This window comes from Perognathus longimembris, chromosome 1 (genome assembly GCF_023159225.1).
Source record: "Perognathus longimembris pacificus isolate PPM17 chromosome 1, ASM2315922v1, whole genome shotgun sequence".
Taxonomy (NCBI): Eukaryota; Metazoa; Chordata; class Mammalia; order Rodentia; family Heteromyidae; genus Perognathus; species Perognathus longimembris.
The window spans coordinates 108,135,322-108,154,746 of NC_063161.1; the positions used below are offsets into that span (position 1 = coordinate 108,135,322).

A 19,425-nucleotide genomic window follows, 5' to 3' on the forward strand; every position below is an offset into this window, starting at 1 on the left:
CTGGGACACAAGGTAAAAATGCTGTCCTCAGGTGGCACCTACAATAAATTTCAAGGTCCTGGCAGATAGAAAGCTGTGGCATTGGTACTGCTTGTTCTCTGCTCTGGTCCTCTTGGTAACCTACACAATACTCCCGTAGAGCACTGTGTTAGCCAAGTGTTAGGATATCATTATGCCTGCAATAATAAAGTGGGTAGGAGAAAATGTAATACCAGTGTTTTCCATGTACTTGGTGTGGCTAAAGTAGTTCTGCAAAAGGGCTCATGTAACCATCCATTAAACCACAAACTTTAGAGAAGCAGCCTCAAAAATTGCAAAATTTGGCTTTCTCTAACTTGTTAGTCTCACTCAGTAAGGTACTTATTGTTACTCCCCTATGCTGTTGCTTTAAGGGTTACTTCTGATTTTTATTGTTTATATTTTTGTTATAAAAAGCTAAAAACACTGTAAACAGAACAGAACAGAACAAAACAAAACCCAAACCCAAACTACATTCCCTCTTAATTCCCTCATCCAGGGATAACTACTGTTAGTTTTTTGTCATTTCTTCCAATTGCTCTCCAGTAAGATGCTAAATCATGTACCAAAAGAAGGCAAGATTATAATGCATGTACAGGTTGGAAAATCTTTTTCCACTGGGTAAACTGGGGACAATTTTGCATGGTAGACTAAAAAGAGTTAAAGTAAAAGTAAAAGTTTCTCTAAATATCTTCATGGCCACCCATTGTTCTCTATCAATGCACAATAAACCCCCCCCCCCTTTTTTAAGTCCATGTTACAGTGCTTCAAATACTTCCATGAATGCACAATTTTGCACAGAAAGATGTTTCTATAATGGGTATCTAGAAGGGAAGGGTGGGGAGAGACAATACAGCTATCATTAGGCAGTTTAAGCAAATGGTAGCTTCTGATCTCCGCCCCCCCCCCCCCCCGCCCCTGCCATTGGCCAATGCAGCATGTCATTGACATTAGCACTCTCTATAGCATGCATGTCTCGGGGCAGGCCATGATTTTTGATGTGGTCCTCAAGCCTATGTTGGAGCTATTTGGATAATTTAATTCTACCTCCAAACTTGTGTCATGGTAATAATGCAACCTGTTGTAATATAGATTTCTTATGACTGAGCCTAAGAAACTACTGTCTTCTGTTTACTCACCACTGACACCTCCTCTTCTGTGAACTGCTTTAATAATTTGTGAGCAGCATTGCTCATTGTTTTCCTGTTGTCTAGTAATGCTCTTTAAGAACAATGCAGTCCCTTTCAGAATTTTAAAAGCATTATTCATCCTCTTTTTGCAGAGTTGCAGTTGAACAGTTTGAAGTCAGTGTAATCCAGAACTCGATGACTTATTTTCATCATTACAAGTATGCAAGATGAGGTGTTTTTTGTTTTTGTTTTTCCTGTCTTTGTCCCCAGGTTTCCTATTCAAAATTAGGTGCCTTGATGTCAGTCAGGTCTCATCTGTTATGCTCAACAGCTCCCAGGCCCCTTCCTACCAGCTATCCTTGTTCTTCAGTTCTGTGACAGCTCCTTGAATTTTTTCTTTATTGACATGGATAATTTTCTCTGTTTACTCTCCCTGGAACTTCTGACAAGATACTGAACTTTTCCTTGTCCTTTCATTGTGCCTGCTCTGTTTTTCATCTACTTTTTCTCATTGGCCCTATTTGTTAGAAGCCTAGCTTACTTTTATTTCCTAATATAACTATTGAATTTCTCACATGTGTTAACAAAATTTTAATCTCCAAAGTTGTCCCTGGATATGTATATGCATACTGGGGTATGTGTGTCTTAATCTCAAATGTTAGGCTCTGCCTAAATATTCAGTACCCCTATTTACCTGCTCTTAAGAATTAGGATTAAATAATTAAAAGCTTTGAAAATGCAGATAAAACGTGTGTGATTTGTGTTTGAAGCCGGGTTGTATCTACAGCTAGGTTGGATTCTGAACATGGTGGCTTTCTGTTCTGCTAGCTACCCACGTCACTACCCATCCACTTGAATGAAGTGGATGTGCTTGTGGGTGCCAGTGTTGAGTATTCTGAGCAAATCATGGATACATCAGGTGGACTGGGTCCCCTTCTTAATCCTCAGAAGTACTTTCCCAGTCAACCTCATAGATCTGGAATTCCCAAACTTAAAAGTTCCACAGTTTTCATTTCCCACATAGTCTAGGCCATGGAATCTTTCTTTAAATGCTCCTGCCTTCAGTCTAAGGAATTTCTTAAAACTACTTGTTCTAAAAGTACTACTTATTGCTTTGCAGGACTGTTTTACATTTTGAAAAGTTTTCATTATATTTAGGAATTTGGATAGTCTATCATGTAAAACCATCATCTTAATTGGGTCTATCTGGGTCATTTTAAGATTTAGTGAAAACAAATATTTAGCTCTTCTCTGTCAAACAATTTGGACTCTGGAAGTAGAATTAAGAATTTTAAAACAGTTCTTAGTCACAAATCTGATAGGCACCAACTTAGTTGCTTTCCTTATATTATTTCTTTTATTTCCCCCCAAATTTGAAAGGTAGCTATTATCTAGACAAAGGAGTAACCTTCAGTGACAAGCAATGGGCAACTGACTCAAAGGCCCCCACAGGCAGCAGAGCTGGATTTGGAATCCTGTTCTAGCTCTCATTTGCCCATGTATAGATGAAGAAACTTGAGGCAGAAGTAGACAACAAATTTTCCTGGTTAACAGGCAATTAGGAGCTCTACAGGTCTCTTGTACAATTTCTTTTTATGATTTAGTGGCTAAAAATTACGTAATTTCCAAAAGCAATAACATGTAACCAGTTTTTGTTTATAGCACTGTATGTGAAAGGGGGTGGGCAGGTAGACAAGACAGGAAGAGGAAATTTAAGTAATGGTAATTCAGTTTAGAAGAGATGATAGAAGATAGATAGTCTGTAGTCACAAGAACATCATTCCTGCAGCTTGACAAAGATAAGGTGAGAAGCTGGCTGGTGTGAACTTGAAGATTTTTCATGTAAATAGCCTAGAAAAACCACAGATTTCTTAAACTCATTTCTGTGACTCTAGCTCTGCCGTTTCAGCCTAAAAGGAAATGTTCCCTCCCCCAGCTCTGGCTGATGTTTTCCACTTTTCCTGTGATTAAAAAAAATATTTCCCTTGGTAACCATTTTCCCTAGTTATTCTCTTGGCTAATTTTCTTCATGAAGAACTGAAAGGCATTTATCCCCAAGGGAAAAGCAGGGTTTTTTTTTTTAGATGTCTGTCACTAAGAAGTCAGCTAACATTTTTCAACATTTTCTTCTGTTCTTTGTTTTTAAAGAAAGCCCTGTGATTTTCTTTCATTTTCAACTGGAGACTTAAATGACACCAAGCAAAGACTACTTAGTTTAGATTTCCAGGTAAAAAAGTTTAAATTTTCAGTTTCTACTAAAGCATGTGGAATGGTTTTAATATTTGAGTATTTTATATGCAACTATGTTTAATCCTTGAGAAAGTAAGTTCTTTACTGATAGATTCTTTTTAAGGTTCACAGTGTGTATTATTCTGTTTACTTGCTTTTATTTTTCAGGATGATTATTTCCCAAGTGTTTTTAAACTTTTCAGAACTAGGATTATTTTAATATGTTTAGACAGAATTATATGGTAAGTAGAAATAAAAATGGCTTGAAATTTTCATTATTTTTTCCTAAAACAACATAAAAACTAATTTAAAGCATCTTTCATTTTAAGCTTGTTGGATGACTTGAAGGATAAGATACAAATAGGTCATGACTTCATCTATGCTTAAAATTCTAGATGTTTTAATGCTTACTTATTAGGACAATTGGTCCAAAAAAACTTTTAAGTGGAGAAAAATACTAAGTTCATGAGCATTTTGACATGAACACAAAAGTGCTAAAAAGACAAAAACTACTTGATAAAAATGGCATTGTGATAAGTGTCATAAAAATTTTCATCTATAAACATATCCATGAAATTAGTTACTAATTAAAGTAAATATTAAATGTAAAGTGAAAATCTGTAAGTGACTGAAAAAGTCAGTTGTAAAGTTCGTATTATAAGGCTATTTCATAAAATTTATTTAACTGTTTTAATGAGACTGGATGCTGATTTTGTCAAGATTAAGACAGCTCTGCCAACTTCTGCACATATCTACTTAAGTTTGGATAAGTAAACATGAGTCAGTCTGGGAAAGGGGACAGACTGAAAGAGGACTGATGATGAGGATCTTGGGAGGATGTGGGCAGTCTGAACAGAGCGGAACTCTCTCTCCTAAGCATTCACATCGGCAAGGTTCAGGGACAAAGAGGATTCCTGAAGACTCTCATGGGAGTTTATCTCCAAAGCCCTGACATCCAGGACCTGACTTTTCACATATGTTACTCATCACAGCATGGTGGTTGGGGGAGGGGGGGCGGGCGCTGTTTGCATATATGACTGGCATTGTAGAGCATTCATGTAGTGAGTCCATCAGAGCCCACTGGCCCCACTCTTAGAAAACTCAAGCTCTTCCTGCTCCATAGCTCTACTTCTTGTATTTCCTTCCCTTGAGGTTACTGCTTGTATTTTCCAACAAGCTGCCTTTCTCTGAACAGCCTTTCCAATTTGAGTTGCCAAAAAGCTAATGGATGTGCTCCTTTATGTGTTGTATCTTCATTTTTCTGAAACTAAAGTAGATCATAGAGATGTTCAAATATATTCTAACTGCAATGGCCAAGAGTAATGATATTGAAATAGACCTAGCATAATAGCTGGAGTAATATACACGCATCCTGAGCAAAAGTTTGGTGATAAAGTTGACATAGACACTTCAGAGATGGCTATCAACACAGATAAAACAAGGTGAAGCCTGGCTTAGAAGAGGGTGATTTGAGTGGATAAAAAATGACTACTGGGGGCTGGGAATATGGCCTAGTGGCAAGAGTGCTTGCCTCCTAGACATGAAGCCCTAGGTTCTATTCTATTATTCCCCAGCACCACATATATAGAAAACGGCCAGAAGTGGCGCTGTGGCTCAAGTGGCAGAGTAAAAAAAGAAGCCAGGGACAGTGCTTAGGCCCTGAGTCCAAGGCCCAGGACTGGCACCAAAAAAAAAAAAAAAAAAAAAAAAGACTACTGAGATTCAAGAGAACAAAGTGATCATCATAGTCTTCTTATCCTCCTCTTTCCAAATTTTTATAAAAAATAGATTATTTTATAGATGAATATATGACTGTGTACCTGTCCTGGAAAATATGGTGAGCTTTTTGGTGGGACAGTAACTGAAATGTCCTTCACAGATGGGAATGTGTTAAGGGAGAAAACACTGAATAAATATGACAGAAAAGAGTAAGTTTACATAGAAGCAAGAAGTTTCTAAGTTAAAAATCTCAAGAAGGGGAAAAAAAAACCCAAACAACTACCTAATTCTTAGGTACAATACAGTAAAATGTTTATATATCTGTATCTCCTTTTGGCAGTTGTGGGCTTCGAATTCAGGACCTAATACTTGCTACTCAAATACGTTACTGAGCTATGTCCCCAGACAGTTTTGCTTTCGTTATTTTTCAGATCTCACAGTTTTTATCTGGGTCAGTCTAATACTGCAAATCCTTTTATATATATTCTTCCTTTGTAGTAGGGATTACAGGTATGAACCACCACGCCTAGCTTGCTCTTTGAGATAAGAAATAACTTTTTCAAACTATGATCATTCTATTTTCACTTCCTAACTAGCTAGGATTACAGATGTGAGTCACGACGCCCAGCTCTTAAAACTTCTGATGAAAGATACATTGAAAATTTGAAAAAACCTCCATAGGAAGAAAAAAAGATTTCTACAAAGGGATGAGAATTATATCTTTAATTAGTCAAATTTCTCATCAACACTAAACATACAGACCAGTATATTTGAGGAAAATGATGAAAATAATTTTGAAGATGTAATTTTATTTTCAATACTAAAAAGGACATTTTCAGACATATAAGAATCACAAATGGTTACAAACTTTATCTTAAAGAAAAGGGAATACACACACACACACGTATGTCCAACAAACCAAACAAATCTGAGGAAGTTTCCTCTGATGAAAGAAGCCAGATTTGCTGAACACATGCAGAAAAATGAGAAAAACAACAGGTCCAATATTTGGAAAAGGACAGAAACCAGAGAGGTTTAGAAAATATTTTCTTTTGGAACCATCTGTGGATTCCACTAAAGGTGCCTGAGAAACTTAGCAGAGCCTCACAACAGACTCACAAGGCTAGAGGAAAACAAAATAAAGATATGGCCAACCAAACAGGGAGGTGGTGAAGAGTAGCAATGGTGAAATCAGCAGGCTGCAAGTTGGACCTAAGATGTGATATTACTGGAGATGTTGAAACCCAGCTTCAAGTCATTCCATGTAGGACTGGGAATGTGCTCAATCTCATGCCTAAGCAGATATAAATCTTCTTTGGATGGGAAATACATCATTCCACATCTTGAAGTATTTTCATAACTTTTTATACAGTGTCTGACATGAATTCAAATGCCATCAGACAAATGAAGAGACAATAATATGGCTGAATACCTAAAGAAGTAACAATATGGAAAGAGAAAAAGGATGCAGAAAACATAGCTTTTATATATACACTTTAAAACAAACATGGTTAATATGTTCTAAAATGTAAACTGCAAGATTACAAGTTTCAGCAAAGAACTGGAAACATAATATACCTACTGAAAACTTGAAAATGAAGAAATAGAATAAAAGAAACAAGGAAGTCAATGGATGGGTTTAAGAACACAAACTACAGCTAGGCAAGCAGGAACAAATCAGGTCATTTAAGAGAATAACCAGAATAAATCATGAAGCCATAGAAGGACAGAAATAGAGAAAGCAATACGAAAGACACATCCAGGATCCTGCCACATAAGTCACTAGTTCTGAAAAGAGAGGTAGTGAGGAAGGGAAGCACTAGGTGAAGACATAAGGGATGAGAAATTTCCAAATTCCATGTCCATAAATGCAAAAAGTGCCATGAATCCTAATCATGACAGAAATGAGAATGCATCAGAGTAAAATAGCTGAAAACCAAAACAAAGGGAACATCTTAAAAGCAGAAAAAAATGTTACTTTTAAAGGAGAAATAATTGAGACTTGAAACTCACTCAATAGAATCAACAGAAACAAAAATATAATTGAAACAACCAATCTTCAGTAAGCTTGGACAAAAAATTACTAAAAGGTAAACATGTTTAATTAGAAAAAAAATCCCATCTGAGAATTCAATATATGGGAAGGAATGAGGATAAGTAGAAAGGAAAATGTTCAAGTAAATCTAAACAAGTGGTTCTTAACGGAGAGCCAGGTGACATGCAGGAATGGCTGCAGACATTTCTGGTTATCACTAATGGGAAGAAAGGGTACAGAGGCAGAGGCCAGGGATGCTGTTAATACACAGGCCATCTCCTCACAGAAAAAGAATGTGGCCCCAAATAGTGATTTCAACCTTCTGAGGCTGAAAAAAATTTAACTAAATGAACTCTGACTACAAGATAGTTCTAATAATCTTTTGAGGTTATAAATCTAAAGAGAAATAAAATACATGAAAGAATGAGAATATATATCAAGATGGGGCAACTGTAGTCCAAGTTTATACTTGCATTTTTTGGGAAAGGTAAAGGTAATGTAATTTAGATTTTGATAAGTCAAGAATATATGTGGTAATTTTGGCAAAGAACAGGAAAGAAAAATTACTAATGGAATAAAAAACATTACACATTAAATCAAGAAAACAGAAAAATTAAATGATGCAAAAATATAGTAAGCAAAAATAAAAACAAAGCAAGCAACTATATTACAATAATATTAGATGAAAATCTTAACATTTATATTTTAGGGGGCAAGGCTTCCTACTTTGCTAAGCCACAGCTCTAACCCCTTTTTGGTAGTTATTTTATTTTATTGAGCCAATCCTGGGGCTTGTGCTCAAGAGCCTGGTGTTCTACTATTTAAGCTACAGTTCTACTTCTGGCCTTTGGTGGTTAATTGGAGATTACTTGGTGGTTTGGTAATCTGGTAGTTAATTGGAGTCTTAGGGACTTTCTTGCCCAGGCTGGCTGTGAATTACAATACTTAGATCTGTCTCCTCAGTAGCTATTACAGGTGTGAGTAACTGGCTCTCAGCTTGCTACTTATTTTTAAGATAGACAGGGTCATGTGCTTATAACTGGGCTGGCCAGGACCACAATACTACTTAGGCTTTCCACATAGCTGGGATGACATGCATGTATCACCATGCCTAGGTTTTTATTGGTTGAGATGGACTCTCATTAACTTTTTGCCAGAGTTAGCTTCCAACTTCCATCTTCCCAGTCTTCATCTCCCAATAGTTAGGATTACAGGTGTGAGTCATTGTTCCTGGCTAACAAAGTAAATCTTATAGCAAGAAGCACTACTGGATATTAGAAAGTATCTACTATATCTATGAATATTTAATGATAAAAAGATATAACAGCACTAAATTTGTATACACATATAACTTCAAGATATATCAAGAAACTTGTCCAAACTGACTTAAAAATGTTAAACTATAGTTGAGTGCTGGTAGCTCAGGCTGTACTAGCTTTTCAAGGTGGCTGAGGTCTGAGGATCGAGGTTCCAAGCCTGGGAAGTGAGACTCTTATTCCAATTAACCATCAGAAAACAGGAAGTAAAGCTGTAGCTCAAAGTGGTAAAGTCTTGAACAAAAGAGCAGCACCCAGGCCCCTAGATCATGGCCCAGAACTGGTACAAAAACAAAAAAAAATTAATCTACATTAAAAACGCAACAACAACAAAACACAATAAGGCCAGACGCCAGTGGCTCATGCCTGCCTAGCCACTCAGGAGGCTAAGATCTGAGCATCGTGGGTCAAAGCCAGCCCAGGCAGGAAAGTCCATGAGACTCATCTCCAATTAACCACCAGAAAACTGGAAGTGGTGCTGTGGCCCAAGTAGTACAGTGCTAGCCTTGAGCTGAAGAGCTCAGAGACAGCGCCCAGGCCATGAGATCAAGTTCCCTGACTGCCAAAAACCAAATCAAAACAAAAAAACAATGCAGGTGCATAATCTCCTGAGCCCAGGTTTAAACTGGTATGAGGCCCATAGCCTGGTTCCCAAGGTCCTCCACAGTAGGTGCCTCACATGACTTTAGACGATGTATTTGGCTAACTGGCATGATTCCACATAACCATATTTAATCAGAAAATAAAGTGGAAGTCCTGTCCAAATACAAGGGTGAAGACAAATGAAAATCACATCACTGCAAAACTATGACCACAGTCAAGAAAATGAACATATTTACCATCCCTCAAAGTTTTCCTCATGACCCCCAGTGATCACCTTCATATGTTTCCCAGCCACACTGCCATCCTGGTCCTGAAACAGCACTCACATAGTCTCCCTGTAGAACAGTCTGCATTTCCAGTCTGCACTTCCTGTAGTTTCCATATACATTTAGGATATGTGTGTGTGTGTGTGTGTGTGTGTGTGTGTGTGTGTGTCAGAGAGAGAAACAGTGAGATGGATAGATAGATACAGGGTATTGAACCGAGAGCCTCACACATGCTGGGTTAAGCGTGCTATTCTTGAGCTATACTACCAGTTCTTTGTAATTTTTGAGTCAGAGTCATGCTGAGTTGCTCAGACTGCTCTTGAACTTACTTGAACTTATTCTCTTGTGTTTCAGCCTAAGTAGCTAGGAGTATACACATATGCCATCACATCTGGCTCAGCTAGTGTGAAATTTTACCAAAGCAGCCTGCTAGAATTTGGATTGGCTTTGTGACCAATCTATAGGTTAATTTAGGGGAGAACTGAGAATTGAACTGAGTCATCTGATCCATACACATAATATGGAGATCTTATTTCCTTTCAGTAACATTTTAGGGTTTTATGGGCCTATATTTTGCCCAGCTTTTGATAGAAATAATTCACAATTTTATGGCATTATATTTATTTTCATCATCTATTTCTGATTTCTGTTAGCATATAGAAGTAATTTTGATTTTTACAGATCGATCTTCTATTCTGGAACCTTGCTAAATTTTGTTGCTAGCTATAGGAGCTCTTTGGTAGATGCCATATAATTTTTTTGTATAAATGATGGAGATACTTGTGAATGAACCCTGTTTTCTTTCTTTCTTTCCAATTTGGCTGTATTTTTCTTACAAAATGCCAGTTTACAATTGCTATGAATTAAAATTCTAGTCTCCTTAAATTTTATAGAAAGACAAATTACATTTGGGTCTGAAAGGGGAAACAAATATGTCTTGTTCATATACAACATATTTCTAGAGATGATAAAACGATGTTTATCTACAATCTGGATACACAATCTGGATCTTGTGTTGCTCCACTGGCTCAAAAAATCCAGTGAAGTCTTGAACAGAAGTGTTACAAGCACATGTTTTTGCATTGTTTCTGACCTTAGGAAAACATTGTGTTTCATCATTGTGATGTTCTCTTTAAACTTTTCATAAACAACAGTTATTACATGGACAAAATTTCCCTTTATTTCTAGTTCAGTGAGGGTTTTCATCAGGAATGAATGTTGGAATTCTTCATTTCCAGGACACTTGACAATGAGGGGACCTGAGTGAGGGCCACAGAAAAAGAGCTGCTAAGCAGAGTGGTGATGGTGGTGTAGGTTGGGATTGTACACTGAAGGAAGCTATCTTGCCTACTGATTTTTGATTCTCTGGTAGGAGTAACTTCAGGCTACGAGAATCCTCTGATGACAGTCCTGGAGAGCACCAGTGCTGGTTTTTCTTTCCCTATCCATGGTACTCAACTTCACAGGGACCGCACCAGCCTCTCTGACTACAATGCTGCTGCACTAACAGTGTTAAATATGTACTTCTCACATTTGTTTTTTTAGCTTCACCATGGGTTGTGGTCATTCACTGCCCTCAAAACCAGCTGACTGAGAGCTCTTCCTATCTTTTGCTTCCTTACACTGATACTATTTCACAGTTATTTTTGTATGGTACTTCATGCCCTCTCCCTTATGGAAACGTCATAAATCAAGCAATCAAAATGACAAAGGAAGGGGTTGGGGAAAGGGGTTGTGGGTGATATTAGTCACAGAGAACCTTGGCAAACCTTGGTAGACCATCAAAATCCCACAGCACATGGAGGTCAGCTGACTAAAGCCCAATGGCCAAGTTCTTCCCACAGCCGTTTACTATGAGTTTTATTGGGACACAGGTCCAGTCACTCATTGCACATTGCCTATGCTGATTTCATGCTACAAAGCAGAGTTGAATAGTTATAAGAGGGAATATGCAGCTATCAGGCTTGAGCTACTTACTATCTGGCCATATACAGAATAATTTTGCTCAAAACTGGTCTAGAGACAAAGACATAAAAAAAAATCTTTTGATTCTGATGATAGACAAACTCCCAATTCTGACTTGGTAGTACTGTAATATATATCATATCAGTGTTAATTCTCAGAGAGTTCCTACTGAGGCATTTAGGCAACTATAAACCAATTTTCAGAAGTAAAAACTTACTTACCACTAACTTTGAAATTTTGTTTCATTCTAGACATTGGTTGGTGAAAAAAAATCAAACATGAAATTTGCATTTTTGTTTTGTTTTTTTCTTATCATTTTTCAAACTGATTTTGGACAAAATGAAAAAACTCCCACAAAGCAAAGGAGGAAAATGTACCACAAAAGATTGAGGAAAAGTTCCTTACTCAACGATAGTTCAAATCAACAAACAAGGACTGTTACACCAGTAACAAGACTGTCCAACATTAACTTTGATTACAGTGTTGAGGAAAAGTTTGAATCTTTTCTTAGTTCTCCTGGAGCAGAAACAAGCTATAATGTGCTACCAGGTAAGAAAATAGAGAAAGAGGAGGAGGAGGTTGGAGAGGGAAGAGGGAAAGAGAACAAGAATAACTCTGAAGTTAAATCTCCAAAGAAAAATCCAAGTTCTTGTACTACTTTCTGGTTTATTCTAAAACACAAATTTTAAAATAATTAAAAAGGCCATTTGAGTATAGTTATACAACAAAATAATTATTTATCTTACTAATGTACTCTAAAATGAAGTTATTTTCATTGAGCATGCTTATTATGCCTATATTTTTAGTACTCACAATCATAATACAGATAATATACATGTAAACTTAAAGTGTTTCTTCATTTATAATGACAGGTGATCTGTCTAGCTCATCTAGAATAGAAATAACAATTTTAGACTCCAAAAGCAATACTTACAAAACCATTTGGTGTAAACCAACTGAACAACTCATGGGGGGAGAGGGAATGAGGGAGGAGGAGGGGGGAAAATGAGGGAGGAGGTAATTGTACAAGAAATGTACCCACTGCCTTACGTATGAAACTGTAACCCCTCTGGACATCACTTTGACAATAAATAAGTATTCAGAAAAAAAGAAATAACAATTTTATGAACATACAGCTCTTAAATATTTTTCAACCTCAACCACAAATAGAGTGAAAGCCAATGAATTTAGACAAAATAACTGACTTTTAAATGCAAGACTGGAAATTTTGCTAAAGCGTCTACCTAGGTGTTTTGTTGTTGTTAACTGTTGTTAGCAATTATAGGGATTAAACTCAGGACTTTGTACTTGCTAGGCAGGTACTCTACCACTTAAGTCATGCCTCCAGTCCATTTTGCTTAGGCTGTTCCAGACTTTAATCTTTGTACTTATACTATAGCTGGGATGACAAACACACACCACCATACTCAGCTTTTACTGTTAGGCTAGAGTCTCAGTAACTTTTTGCTGGTCTGGTCTCAAACTCTGACCATCCAGATGTTTATCTCCTGAGTAGCTAGCATTACAGTGTAAGCCACTGTGCCAAGCATATAGGTGTTTTGTGGATGAGAGAAATGAGGGAGTGAAGGAGAGAGGGAGGGATGAAGAGAGAAAACACAAGAATGAGAACATGAGAGAATCAGAGCTTGAACTCTGTACTTATGCTCTTGCTCAGCTTTTTCACTCCTGTCTGGAAATCAGCCACTTACTTGAGCCATGCCTCCAGTCCAGCATTTTGCTAGTTAACTGGACATAAGAGTCTCAAGAACTTTTCTGCTCAGGCTGGCTTTGAACTGTGATGCTCAGATCTCAGCCTTCTGAGTAGCTAGGATTATACATATGAGTTACTTAAAGGCTTTCAAGTAGGCATTAAAAAAAAACCCTAGTATATATTAATCCATTTTTTCTCAGGTTTGGAAGAAAAAAAGTATGCTATATGTATGTTACCATTAAAACTGAAAAGACAAAAAGTTCTTTATAATCATCTGTGGACAATACTTTCTACATTGTTTAAATAAAGCCAAATCCTTGTAAAGTATTATTTCTGTGAAGTTAACAGAAATAACATATAATTATTATAAAAATAGGCAGTTTAGGAAAAAAAACTAGGCCACATTTACAAAACGAGTGGGAAAAGAAAGGCAGAGAAATGGACTGTAATAATAGTGTATCATTAACTGCTACAGAATGATAACATTCTTTTCTTCAGTGAAACCAAGTTCAAAGTAGTGTGTTGTGCATATTGTGCCTCATTATGGTACACAGTCTGGCCTGAAACTCTTAGCCTCCTCCAATGGCAACTTTCCTGCCTTAGCTCTGGAGTAGCCAAGACAACAGAAGCAACCCAGCTGAGTTTTAAACAAATACATAGAACAAAGTAGTATATATAATTATTAATATGTTAACATATTAAAAACACACACATATGATGCATACTAAACATTCCTAAATTACTCTTTTTCTGGTGGTCTTAACATACTTCTTTATTGTATTACTAAATATAACATGAAGTATACTAGTTTATAGTATTCAATTTAGGGTACTTAGCATAGTCACAATTTTGTGTAAGCATCAATATAGTTCCTGAATGTTTTCATTACTTCAATAGGAAAGCTTGTGCAAAATCCTTCATTCCTACTTACCTTCACCCCTGGCAACCCTAATTAGCCCTCTGTGTTTATGAACTTACCTATTCTGGAAATCTGATAAATAGAAGCATCTTCTATATGGCTTTGTGCATATAATTTCTTTCACTGAGTATGTTTTCAAGGTTTACCCATTTTTAGTTTGTACCAGAACTTATTTTTCTTTATGGCTGACATATTTTATCATGGACAAAATATGTATTTTATCTATTTTTAATCTATTCTTTATGGTCACTTCGATTGTTTCTACCTTCTGGCTTCTGGCTACCTTCTGGCTTCTGTGCATGACATAGGTATGAATATTTTTGTGTGTGTGTGTGTGTCTGTATATATGTGTGTTTGTGTGTGTGTGTTTTGAGTATCTGCTTTGGACATCTGTTTCAATTCTTTTCAGCACATACTTAGGATTCATATATGTATGAAGTAAGATTTTATTGTACCTTTTATTTGTATATGTCCCTAGTGACTAATGATATATGTTTTCATGACTTCTTGTCCATTTGTCTATCTTCTTTGGGGAAATGTTCTTCAGTAATTTTTAGGCTGTGTTGTCTTTCTATTGTTAAACTGTAAGAATTTTTTGGTATTTGTTTTCCATATTGTTATGGATGAATAAGAAACTAGTGGGGTTTGGAGGCTGTTTACTGTGTTGTGTAACTTAGCCTGTCCTGAGAGAAAAAAGACAGGTATGCAATTCAAAGTTAAGTTGCCCCAAGGAAGTCACTCAGTACAAGTAAGAGGAGCTGAAAGAAGAGTCAATGCAAAGTACTTTCAAAGGACTACATCTGTAGGACATTTCTACACTATGCATGGATATACACAGGATTTTATTCTTGTATAGCCATATCAGTTTAACTTTGGTTCATAGATGCAGGTAACCACTTGAGAAATTTAAATGCATTACTGTTTTCTTATAGGAAAGAAAGGACAGTGTGTGGTAAAGGGCATAACCATGTACAACAAAGCTGTATGGTCTCCTGATCCCTGTAGTACCTGCCTCTGCTCAGATGGAAGAGTGCTTTGCGATAAAACCATGTGCCAACCCCAGATGTGCCCCTACACGGTTATACCTGATGGAGAATGCTGCCCGGTCTGCTCTGATGCTGGTACAGAGATTTAGCCAAAACAAAGTATCATGTGTGATTTAGTCCTTAACTTTTATTTGTTTTTATCTTGTCACTACATTAAGGTGTAAGCCAAGATAACCTTTCGTCATCAGGATATGAAATATGGCATAATGCTGATAAACAGAAATATCTGGGAGAGTGTGGAGAGTACAGAGATAACAGATTGTGACTTCATAGTTTATAGCTTTGGCAGACTACATTCCACATCTGACTCTTAGTATTGGCGATAAGTGACAGAATTTCTACAACAGATTGAGTTACTGTATATTAAGGGCTCTGCTTTGGTTTATACCTACATTCTCTCACTTAATCCTGATTCTTAAGAATAAAGGAATGGGGCTGGGGATATGGCCCAGTGGCAAGAGAGCTTGTCTCGTATACATGAGGCCCTGGGTTCGATTCCCCAGCACCACATATACAGAAAACGGCCACAAGTGGCGCTGTGGCTCAAGTGGCAGAGTGCTAGCCTTGAGCTAAAGGAAGCCAGGGACAGTGCTCAGGCCCTGAGTCCAAGGCCCAGGACTGGCCAAAAAAAAAAAAAAAGAATAAAGCAATGATTTATACTGCAGAACACAAAGCCTCAACCATGCAAAGGCAGCCCAAGAACCTACATTAAGGCCTGAGTAATCCTAGGGAGACACAGGAGTGTGTCCCGGAACATGATTTTCTTGTGTGGCAGTTTTGCACACAGGAAAGAAGTCATAGATAGCATCGGCTTTGTTCGATTTTCACTGACTACCCTCCTCCCCCTTTTTGTGCTGGTCTGGCTGCTGTCCTTGAGGTTTTTTTTGTTTTGTTTTGTTTTGTTTTTTGGCCAGTCCTGGGCCTTGGACTCAGGGTCTGAGCACCTCCCTGGCTTCTTCCCGCTCAAGGATAGCACTCTGCCACCTGAGCCACAGCGCCCCTTCTGGCCGTTTTCCATATATGTGGTGCTGGGGAATTGAACCGAGAGCTTCATGTGTAGGAGGCAAGCGCTCTTGCCACTAGGCCATATTCCCACCCCTGTCCTTGAGGTTTTTGTTTTTGTTTTCACACAGCTAGTGGTCTGCCACTTCCAGCTTTTTGGTAGTTAAATGGAGATAAGAATCTCACCGACTTTCCAGCCAGGGCTGGCTTCAAACTACAATCCTCAGATTTCAGCCTCTTCATTGCTAGGATTACAGGCATGAGCCACTGCACCTGACTCTTGACCCCCTTCTTCAGTGAGATTCATACTGACCAAATGTACTACCCTTGAAAGGTTTCTTACAAAAAAAACCCTGAATGACATATGAAAATAAACAAATGCTTAGTAAATCATTTGAGAAGAAATAATAGGGACATGTTCTCTTGTCTATAGAAGGAAGATTGTTTCTGTGAACACAGACGGTCACAGATTCGGTATCTATAAAAATCTCCTGCCAGAGAAAACATTATAATATTTAGGAATTGCATTTTTGTTTATATTGTCAGTTATTTCACTTAAGTATTATACTGTTTGAAAATGTTAGAAATATAAGTGTTTAGAGTAACTGATTCCAGGGAGTAAAATACAAGGTTGGCAGATAAGATCTAGAAATTCCAACACATTTTTCAAGACTTAAGGTGAGTATTCTTGAAAAGTTGAAGTTTTATTGGAAAAATAACTTCGACATATGGGAAGGATTTTAAATGTTTCAATATGGTAGTTTTAGTTTACTTTACTAATTTTTTCCTATACCTTCAGCATGCTTTGCTAGAGATGTGAAAAAAATAACTCAAGACTTTATAATACATACTGTAATGCTATCATAAGTAGTTTATTCAAATGTTTATATTTCCTGATATCTTTTGGGAGATGGTTTATAGACAGTATTCAGTGAAGGGAGAGATGATCAAGTGAATTAAAAAAATTTTTTGGAAGAAGTTATATGTACTATTTACTCATTTATCCCTAGTACTCTTCAGAGTCTAGATTAGGTCTTCCCTACTTTCTTCCAAAGACATAAAGCTAAAAATAAATGTAAATTAACTTCCTACTATTATCTGTTCTACCACCAACATTGTGGAAGGACAAAGACTTCTGTTATGTCCAGGATATCTAAGTATTTGACAGTAAGAATGCCAGAGTCCAGGAGGGAAAGGCAAAATTTTCTATCAGAAATTGGATTAGAAATCAGAAGATGCTATCAGGAACTGAAAGAAAATTGGTTAATAATAATAATATTAATAATAGGTACAAAAGTAAGTTTCACTGCTGTAAGCAGGATATATATATATGTATATGTGTATATATATATATATGTGACATCTTTTAAAATATCTGATAGGGGCTGGGAATGTGGCTTAGTGGTAGAGTGCTTGCTTAGCATGCATGAAGCCTGGGTTCGATTCCTCAGTACCAAATAAACAAAAAAGGCTAGAAAGTGGTGCTGTGGCTCAAGTGATAGAGTGCTAGCCTTGAGCAAAATAAGCACAGGGACAATGCCCAGGCTCTGAGTTCAAGCCCCAGGACTGGCAAAAAAAAAATCTGATAGTCTATAAATTCTTATCCTATCAGTAGCCCTAATTAGTAGAACAGTATCTATTATAAAGGTAACACATCAGATGACATCTCAGTCTTACAACAGGACTGCTTTCCATTTTGCATCATATGGCAATATTATTCCCTCTTCAGGCATCAGGTAGTGTTATATTCTAGCACAAGTAAGAATTAAGTTTCTTTGTGTAAAAACTAGGCACATGGGCACAAAAAAATGATCAATAGCACATTTAACAAAATAGAAGAAAAATTACAATCAAAACTTTTCATGGAAATTTTAAGAAGCATCATTTTTAGCATTTAAACATGTGGAGGGAATAATATTTACTAATTTCTCATCTTCATATTTTTTTCCTTTATTAACATCATCAACTTGCCCTTGCTACCTCCTCCTTGTGTGGTCATTAGTCTCCTATTCCCTACTCAATGAGAGAGCATTAACTGATCGAACTGAATTTTCTGGTGATTCTTCAGAACAAACAGAACCTACCGCTTCACTTCATAAGCAACTGCCACCACCTGAGGAAATGGACCAAGTACACAATAAAGGAGCACTTCAATCTGAGGAGGAGGATGAAATAATTAAAGAAGATAGGGAGCATAAGAAAAATACTTTTGAACCTACAGATCAAAGCAAACTTCACAGTGAGCGGAACACAGGAGACAGAAAGCTGAGGCCTGGGGAAGAGAAGGCAGTACAGCAAAGACTGCATCCTGGAAGGGAAGAGGAAGAAGACAGTGAGGAGAAAGCAGAGGATGAAGGGGAGGAGCAGAAGAAGGACACCCTAACAGGAGACATAACCCAAATGCCTTCTGGTCTCCCCATCCCAGCTCCTCCCAGAGGCAGGCCGCACCTGCCTGCTGGCTGTTCCCTCTCCTATAGGACCATCAGCTGCATCCATGCCGCCCTCACCCAGATCCCACAGCTGACAGCACCACAGATAACAAGTCTGGAACTCAGAGGTAAGAGACGTTGATGTTTTCTTTTGTGCATTTATTGAATGCTTTATGAATGTGGTGCTTTAATTTCATAATAGAGGCTAATTTCATCACCTTCATAATATGAATTGTGCAGAAAAATTGTTGTTAGGTATAAATTCTGAGCCAAATTATCATTTTGGTGAGTCCTGGGACTTGGCCTCTGGGTCTGGGTGCTATCCCTGAACTTTTGTGCTCAAGGATAGCACTCTACTGTACTTGCACCAACGGCTCCACTTCTGGCCCTTCTGGCTTTTGTGTGTGTGTGTGTGTGTGTGTGTGGTTAATTGGAGGTAAGAGTCTCATGGACTTTTCTGCCCTGGCTGGCTTCAAACCATGATCCTCATATCTCAGCCTCCTGAGTAGCTAGAACTATAGTCATGAGCCAGCCACCAGGCCTGACTACCAAATGATTTTATTCTTTTAATTTTTGTGGATCATGGGGCTAATCTCAGGGCCCGGGTGCTATCCTTGAGCTATTTGGATCAAAGCTATTACTCTACCACTTTGAGCCAAAGCTCCACTATCAGCTTTTGGGTGGTTAATTGGGAGATTAAGGATCTCACAGACTTTCCTGTGTGGGCTGGCTTTGAACCACCATCTTCAGATCTCAGCCTCCTGAGTACTAGGATTACAGGTGTGAGCCACTGGCGCCTGGCATACCAAATGATTTTAATGGGCCTTTTTTGAAAACCTTAATGAGATACAGTTTATATGATAGAACATTTTCAGGGTAAAGTTTTATGAGTTTTTATGAAAACATATAATTGAATACCACCATAATCTTAGATATCATATATCCAAGATATAGAACATTTCTATCGCTCCTCAAAATTCCTCATGTCTATATCTACATTAGTCCCTGGCTGCCACAATAAAATGGTTCTGTTTCCT

General features: G+C 37.5%; 2 protein-coding genes across 5 annotated transcripts in view; one reads left to right on the top strand and one right to left on the bottom strand.

The window, feature by feature from the left end:
- The window catches only part of LOC125350356 (centromere protein P), a 196,499-nt gene that overhangs the window by 36,912 nt on the left and 140,162 nt on the right, over positions 1-19,425 (bottom strand). The window lies entirely within an intron of this gene.
- The window catches only part of Ecm2 (extracellular matrix protein 2), a 30,732-nt gene continuing 14,462 nt past the window's right edge, over positions 3,156-19,425 (top strand). Inside the window, exons 1-4 of one of the 4 annotated variants that reach the window (XM_048344156.1) lie at positions 3,156-3,375; positions 11,533-11,830; positions 14,844-15,032; positions 17,962-18,516. In XM_048344156.1, coding sequence (XP_048200113.1) covers positions 11,560-11,830; positions 14,844-15,032; positions 17,962-18,516 — 1,015 coding nt within the window. In that variant the 5' untranslated portion in view covers positions 3,156-3,375; positions 11,533-11,559. The remainder of the gene's footprint in view (positions 3,376-11,532; positions 11,831-14,843; positions 15,033-17,961; positions 18,517-19,425) is intronic. The other 3 variants (XM_048344217.1, XM_048344287.1, XM_048344317.1) reach the window with 3 other exon arrangements.